General features: G+C 55.4%; 1 protein-coding gene across 1 annotated transcript; it reads right to left on the minus strand.

Annotated features, from left to right (window-relative positions):
* Positions 1–3375: 3375 nt before the first annotated feature.
* LOC122194211 (centrosomal protein CCDC61-like) lies at positions 3376–6857 on the minus strand. The gene is given in 14 exon segments (XM_042895133.1): positions 3376–3631; positions 3727–3766; positions 3865–3931; positions 4028–4100; positions 4245–4315; positions 4427–4535; positions 4538–4695; positions 4784–4866; positions 4939–5035; positions 5114–5218; positions 5510–5664; positions 5738–5820; positions 5892–6089; positions 6730–6857. Coding segments are annotated over 13 exon segments (1287 nt in total). The 5' UTR covers positions 6040–6089; positions 6730–6857; the 3' UTR covers positions 3376–3533.
* Positions 6858–8292: the final 1435 nt, after the last annotated feature.

Here is an 8292-nt window from a genome sequence, read left to right on the forward strand (position 1 = left end):
GACCAATCGGAGCGCTTCGTGCTGGCGAGGCGCCTCCTATGCGACGGCCGGAGACGGCGGCGCGGTGCCCTCATCCAAAATGGCCGCCGAATGGGCTTCATTCGCTTGGCGGCCGTCCCCCGGCGAGGTCCCGCCCCGCGCCGCAACGCGCACTTCCATTGGTGGAACGGCGGAAATCACGGCTTCGATTGGAGGAGGCTGTGGCAGGGAGCGAGGCGGCAGAGGCGGGCGGAAGTGTGAGGACGGTAGTTTGTGTAGTATCCTGTGGGGTCGCGCTGATGGGGTTCTTTTGTGGTATGATCTCCGTGTCTGTTTACACGAGGTTATTTTTGGTCAGAACTCCCGTAGAACCATAGAAACATCCCCTGGTGGAGTTTTTTTTTTACGAAGGTGGTTTTGGTAGGGGCTATCAATCACAATGGGATTTGCTTTGGTCTGATTTCCCATTATGGAGTTCGTTTACAAGATTGGTCTGGCAGGATCTACTACGTCATTGTCTTTACGTGAGAGGATGCTTGGTAGGGTCTCCCATGTGTGTATTTACTAGGGAGCTTGACCGGGTGGGATCTCCCATGTTGGGATTTGTTCACAGGGATCGCTTTGGTATGGTACCCAAGAGGATGTTTTTGTGGGCTTGGCTTTGGTAGGGTGCTCTTTATGTTTGGCTGTGCCAGTTATCTTGGTAAGGTCTTCTGTCACGAGGTTTGTTTACAAGGTCGCTTTGGTAGCTTCTCTCACGTTGACACGCTTTGTTTCGATACGTTCCTACATTGACGTGTCTTCTTTTGATAGGGTTGTCTGTACTGGCGGGTTCCCTCTGCTTACACGCCTGTATTGGCAAGTTTCCTCTGCTTACCTGCCTATTTTGGGAGGGTCTTCCAGTGAACACATTGGTTTTGATAATCACCATGATGGCACGGGATGCGGTGCTGCTGGAGCTGTTGGATGGCCTGGAGGTGCTGCAGCAGTGCTGCCTCCTCTTCACCTAGCAGCTGAGTAAGGTGACATGAGGATGTGGCATGGGGACACATCACCCAATATGGGGACACATCACAGAGACACATCACGAGCAGCATGTCCTCACCACAGGGACACACCGTGGGATCGCATCGCCCAGCATGGGGACATATCAGCCACCACGGGGCCGTATCGTGGGGATGTGGAATCAACCACGGAGACACATCACGAATGCCGCCATCAGCTGTGGGGGATGTAACCAGGGGATGCACAACCCACCCCAAGCTCCTGCCACCTGCCCTGGCACTGTCGGGAGGGCTGGCACAGCCCCAGTGCCCTCAGGCAATGGCAACCCAAGGAGACATGTGTCCCTGGAGGAAGATTGCCTGCAACCCCGGCCCCTCGATACTCAAAGCACCCCTACACTTCTGGAGGCGATGTCAGCCACCAAAATCCCGCATGGTCATTCTATTCACTGCTGTCTCATACAAACAGAGTAGCAAGTGCCTGGCTCCCTGCATCATGCAGCTCTGTAGCAGCTACACAGACAACTGACCCAAGTGAGAATGGTTTTGCTACTGGACTGCAGCCATTTCCACAGCTGCCACTGAAACAGCTGCCCTTCCCATCATTTCAAGCCAGCCCCACTTACCCTCTTGCTCGTATGTGTTGACTGCTGATGTGACAGACTAGACTGCTTGCCATGCCAGTGGACATAAGAAACAAAAGGAACGTTTTATATCTCAACGTCTTGTGGAGACGTCAGTAATTTTTGTCTTCTATCAGCGTCTTCTCTAAAGAGATCAGATGCAGAAGTGATGGTGGGAAATCTTATCTGCACATAGTCATGGACAGCCTCGTCCAAATACAAGTGGGAAAAAAAAAACAACAACAACAAAAGTCTCTGACAATGCTTGGGAAAATAAGAGCACGTTGAATCAAATAGAGTTTTCAGACCACCTTACAAAACTTAACGTGTACGAGCCTATGGGTCTGGACAACATGCATCCCAGGGCTCTGACAGGACTGGCTGCTGTGGTTGCCAAGCCATTCTCCATCATGTTTGAAGAGCTGTAACTGTCAGGTGAAGTCCACCTGGAAAAAAGGAAACATCAGACCCGTTTTTTAAGAAGGGTAAAAGACTCGGGGAACTGTGGGACAGCGATCTTCATGTCTGCACCTGGGAAGATTGTGGAGCAGATCCTCCTGGAAGCGATGTTAAGACACGAGAAAGATGAGGCAATCCAAGACAACCAGCATGGTTTCACCAAGGGCATATTGTGCCTGACGAATCCAGTGGCCTTCTGTGATGGAGTGATGGCCTTGGTGGACAAAGGAAGGGCAGCTGACGTAATCTACCTGGACTTCCGATACAGTCCCACACCACATCCTTATCTGCAAATTGCAGATATGGATCTATGTCTGGACAGGCTCTACTGTGGATAAGGAGTTGGTTGGTTGGTCATAGCCATAAGGCTGTGGTCAGTGGTTCTTTGTCCAGGTGGAGGCCAGTGATAAGTGGTGTCCCCCAGGCTTCTGTCTTGGGACCGGTGCTCTTCAACAACTTTGTTAATAACCCAGCAAGACTGAACACACACTCAGCAAGTTTGCTGATAACACCAGGCTGAGTGCTGCGGTTGATAATGCAGGAGGGAATGCTGTTCAGAGAGACTTGGAGAGGCTTGAATAGGGGGCTCAAAGGAACCTACTGAGGTTTAACAAGGCAAAGTGCAGGCTTATGCTGTTGCATTTGTGTCAGGGCAGTTCCACAAAGATGCTCAGAGGGCCGGGAGCACTTCTACCACAAAGACAGGCAGCGGGAGCTAGGGGTGTTCAGCCTGGAGAAGAGAAGGCTCTGGGGAGAGACCTCATTACAGCCTTCCAATATGTAAAGGGAGCTTACAAAGCAGGAGGGAGATCAACATTTTACATGGTCTGATAGTGGAAAAGGGGGAAGAGTTTTAAGCTTTTTTTAAGCTTTTTTTTTTTTTTTTTAAAGCTTTTTAGCTTAAAGAGGGGAGATTTAGGTTAGAGGTTAGGAAAAAATTCTTCTCTTGGAGGGAGAGCAATGAGGCACTGGCACAGGATGTGAGAACCAGAGAAGCTGGGGTTGACCCGTCCCTGGAAGTGCTCTAGGTCAGGCCTTGATGAGGCCCTGGGCATCCTGATCTGGTAGGGGGTAACCCATCCACAGTAAGAGGGGCTTGTAAGGTCCCTCCCCCAATCCAAGCCCTTCCTGAATGCCATGGCTCCACAACCCTGAGGATCGCAGCTGAAGACTCAGGATGGTTCCTGAGGCCAAGACTTCAGGGCATTGGCGAGGTGTGGGGCCATGGGACAGTGCGGGCTAGGAGCCAGGTGCCAACTCCCCATCCTGTCAGCAGGGGGGAGGAGAAGGATAAGGACACAGACCGCTTGTCCCGCACAGCCATGAAGGTATTTATTACACCACATCCTGCCAGTGCTGTTCCCTCTGGGGGACAGTCGGGACACAGCCTGGGCACTGGTGGCCTCGTGGCACACCAATGCCTGGGTCTGGTCCCTCTGAGGCGAGCTTCTGGTGGCCCCTGGGGGGCTCACGTGTGAGTGCCCAGGGTGCTGATGTAGACCTGCAGGGCTTGAAGCCGGGCATCGATTTCAGACAGTGTGGCTGAGGGCTCTGTGCTCAGGTTCTCTGCGGAGGGAGGAAAGAAAAATGGGTGGGGGAAAAAAAAATAAATAAATAAAATGAGGCCGGGGGGTGGCATAAGAGCAGGATGAGGGGCTCACCTTTCCCCTGCTGTTTGCGGCCCCTATCCAGGTGAGATGCCTGTAGGGGAAGAGGGTGGTGATAGCACACAACCTGGTTTCCCCCTCCCGGTGTCACTGTCACTCCCTGCTGTCACCACTGCCTCTCCAGCCACTCACCACACTAGTGCTGTTGCAGGATGAAGCACTCAGTGGACTCCGGGTGCTAGGACCCCCCAAGCCCCTGCTTTGTAGGAAAGAAGTAGTTAAGAAAGCAGGAGTGCAAGCAGACCACAGTAGCCAGGAGGGGACTGCAGTGCTTAGAGGGAATGCCATCACTGACCTGCGGCGCTGGGGACACGTGCCAGCCTCACTGCCTGAGCTCAGTGCTGAGCGCTGGCTCTGGAAACTTTCAGCTGGAGGGAAAGAGGGTTTGATGGAAGGTTTGAGGGCAGACCCAGACCTAGTAAGTGCCCCCAGACCTGCTGGGTGTCACTCAGATGTACTGAGCGCCCCAGGCCCACTGGGTGTCCCTCAAACCCGAAGTGCCCTCCACCTACCCGAAGAGCTGCGCCTGCACCTCCTCTTACAGTCGTCACCATTTGACACTGTCCCACGTGGCAGCTTCTGCCTGCACCCAGGGAATCATTTGCTGCGGGGAGCAGAGAGGTGCCTGCCCCTAGCCCTCCAAAAAAACTGTCAGTGAGTGAGGGCGCTGTGGCACAGCTGTGGCACCACTGACCTTCGGAGCTCAGCCTCCTGCCGCCGTTGCTCGCGGGCTCTCACAAAGGCTGTGGGGTTGAAGCGCGGTGGCCGTGAACCTAGGGAAAACAGAAGGGGAGGGAGAACATTGGCAGGGGTCCCAGGAAGGTCTCCACATCCCCATGTCCCTCACCTGCAGGAGATGGGGACCGTGGTGGCAGGCGGCCTTGGCTACTACTGCGGCTGTCCCGGGAGTTAGAGCGGTGGCAATTCCGTGGGGGGCCTGGTGCTGTGGCTGATGTGCTGCGCCTGTGGGAAGGACAGATGTGGTGATGTGGGGATGGGGGACGTGACATTGCTGTTCCTGGTCCTGTTCCCAGCGCTATCACCACCTTACCCTTTCCTGCACGCCACCAACTCAGCCGTCAGCATATTCACATGTGCCCGCAGCATCTTTTCAGCCGCCTTCACCTCTGCCAGCTGGAGAAGGAGCCATAGCAGAGCCGTGACAGTGCAGCGGCACACTCATGTCCCCAGCCTCATCCCACATACCTCCTTGGTCATCCGCTGCTGCTCCTGCTGATGCCAGGCCTCATCCCGCAGCCTTTTGTCCTCCAGCCTCCACATCTCCTGCTGCGCCCACCGCAGCCTGCGCAATGCACGGCGTGCTGTCCCTTTGTCGCACTGATAATGCCACAGAAGGGACATGTGGGGCAGTTGCACTCACTCATCCCGCAGGTGTGCCAGCTCGTCCTGCTGCTCCTGCACCAGGCGTCGCAGCGCAGCCACGTCTGCCTCACCACGGTAGGGCAATGGCAGCGGGTAGTGGATCCTGAGGAACACAGACACCGCAGTGTCAGTGCAACCAGGTCCCCAGCCTTACTGTCCCATCACTCTCCTCAGTGGCGCAGTGCATCCCCACTGGCATCTCCAGCCCCTCCGCATCCCCCCATCAATGTCCCTGATCCCATGCCGCCTCCTCATTTGGTGCCCCCAGCCCCACGCTGACGCCCAGCCCCTCACTGTCCCCATGCCAGCGTTCTTGGCCCCTCGGTGCCCCTGCTGGGTGACCCCCTCTCAGTGTCCCCACCTTTTGCCACCCCTGCATGGTGCCCCCTGTCACCTGTCAAATTCAACGCAGTAGACGAGGATGAGGTACCGCTTGCTGCTGAGTGGCGAGGCTGAGGGGGGGACATGTGTTGCCACCCCTGCCTTACAGCACCGCAGGGCCTCCAGGTCACCGTAGGTGAGCAGCTCCAGGCTGACAGCCTCGCTGCTCTGTGGAGTGGGACAGGAGGATTGGGATCCCCAGACATCCCCCCCTCTGGCTCCCAAAACCAGCACGACCCACCTTCATCAGTGCTGCTTCAAGCATGCTGCAGAAGATCCCAAACTGCTTGAAGTTGCCCGTTTTGCGCGTCAGGTCCTCGACAGCTGTGGACAGGGGAGATCGTCAAGGGCTGAGAGTCTCAGGGACCCACTCTGGAGACCCCTGGGCAGCTCACAGGCAGCATCAAAGCGGCCCCGCCAGCGCTTGGTGCTGCAGCGCTCCTGCACCTCCACCTCCAGCACTGCTTGGCTCACACTCAGCTGGATGCTGTGCTCCTTGCCACGGAAGAAGCAGTTGGCCTGCAGGCACTGTGGGTCCTCCATGGTTGCCTGAGAGCCACCTGTGGCAAAGGGCGGCTTGGGACTGGTGGGTCCTAAGGGATGGGAAAGGGGGGATACCAGGAGATCAGGGAGACACTGGAGACAGGGTGAAAAAATGGAGGGGAGTGACCAGGGGAAGGAGGAAGGCCTAAAGGGTTTGGGTGAGGGGGTCAAGGATTTGTGGAGGAAGCGTCTGAGAAAGCAGAGGAAATTAAGGCACGAGATGAGAACGCTATGGGATGGAAAGATGTCTGCAAAAGGGGGGACATAGGAGAGGGGAAAGGGGGCCCTAGGGTATGGGAGTGGGGGGCCTGGGAAATGGGAGATCCTGGGGGACACAGGAGAGGGCTTACAGGACATTTGGGGGGAGGACTGCAGGGTGTTAAGGGGGGCAGGATTTTGAGGACATCGCTGGGAAAAGAGAGAGCCCGAGAGGACCGGGGGGGCTGGAAAACGGGCGGGCTGGTGGCAGGGTGAGGGGCTGAGTTTTGAGGAAAGGCAACGTCGGAAAAGGGAGGGTAAGGCACTGGGGGTGCACAGGAAACGAGGGGTCTTCAGAGGGTGGGGGGCTGGGATTCGAAGGGAGACGCTGACGAAAGGGACCGGGAACGGAAAACGGCAGGGCTGCAGGAGGGGATGGAGAAAGGGCACGACCTGGAGATGGGGTTTGGAGGAGGGCCTGCGCGCCGTTACCAGGACCGGGACTTCGGGTGCCCCGGGGCCGCGAGGGTCCAGAGACGCTGCGGAGCCTGGGCCAGCAGCGCCAAGGCCCCTCCGTATCCCGCAGCGAAACCGGGCCGCTCCGCCGCTTGGCGGGCCCCTCCCCGCCCGGCACGCCGATTGGCTCCCACGGCCGACCGGTTGCCGCGCTTCCCCCCGCCTCTTCCTCCGGGCGCCTTCGAGCGAGTCCCGTCGCCGCCGGCCCCTCCCCTCCAATTGGCCGTGACGACTGCCGCTCAAACCCCGGAACGAAGAGCGCTCTATCTCATTGTCCCTATGGCCATAATTATATTTCTATTTATGATTTGCTGTCTCTCTGTGTCAGATGTTCCTTGTACAGTTATACCTTGTGGAAGGTGAAACTCGATGGAGGCTCCAGGAAGAGTGATCACCCACTCGGATGGACCCCTCCTACTGTGTCCTTTCAGTCAGCTGCCAGCAATCCTGGAGGTGTCTTCTATCAAAACACAGCCTGGGAAAAAGAAAGAGGGAAAATCCACTGTGAAAGGCAAAGCAAAGAAGATGGGTCCAGCAAAGGCAGTGGAACCAAAGAGTTACAAAAAAAAAAAACACTGAGCAGTGAAAGTCCCCGATAAAGGAGGAGTGCCAGAAAATGCACAAGCAAACCTCCAGAGCCATTCTGGAACCCTGGCCCTGCAGGAAACACCAACAGCATCCCTATGGTGTTGGAGCTCTGAGACCAGACTGTTCAAGGAGCCCAGCGGCAGTCAGTCTGGACCACGTCCGCCAGGATCCAAGTCACAAAAACTGCTCAGTTTAAGAGTTGAAATGTGCAGGCTGGTGCTGGAAAACTCTGAGAAGACAGCCTGGCTGACATCTCACTCTGCGTGCAGCCTGCCTGAGGAGCACACCAGCAACACTTCTCGTTTGGTGCCGCTGCTGCCCAAGGGGACCAGGTCATTGCAGTGTCAGGCAACACAGAGCAGAGCAGGGCTCCCCCGGCGTGGGATTTCCTGTCCATACTGATCAGGACATGGGGTGCCCAGCAGAAATACAGCCCCACCTTGGGCTGATTGGTCCTACAATCTGTGAAATCACGGGGGTTCAAGAGCCGTGTCCGTGACTTGCCAGAACTGTCACCAAAATTGGAAATAAAACTCCTTAACACCAAATAAAACTCCTTAATACCAAAAATTGTTTCTGCATTAGAATTGTATAATATTATTTTTATTTTATGATCTCCGCTATCATAGTTCTTTTTGGGAGTCCTTCTACTTAACTTGGGGAAGATCTCTGATAAGTTTACATCACTTATCGTATAGACGAACCTTCCCAGGAGCACACACTCTGTATATATGTATATATGTATATTTTGTCATACACACTGCAAGAATATCCTGCACGAGAGCAAACCAGAGAACAAGCCATGGCATGCCCGAGGAAGCGCCTGACATTGGGAAGGCCTGACATCATCCCCCAGTGCTCTTTGTTTAACGATGATGACTTTAAAGAAAATCACCATATCAATAGGACAAGGAGAGCACCGAGAAGACATCTTGGAAACAACAGAATGAC

Source organism: Lagopus leucura, unplaced genomic scaffold, assembly GCF_019238085.1.
Source record: "Lagopus leucura isolate 7727_CA_CO unplaced genomic scaffold, USGS_WTPT01 33484-0_obj-0_obj, whole genome shotgun sequence".
Lineage (NCBI taxonomy): Eukaryota > Metazoa > Chordata > Aves > Galliformes > Phasianidae > Lagopus > Lagopus leucura.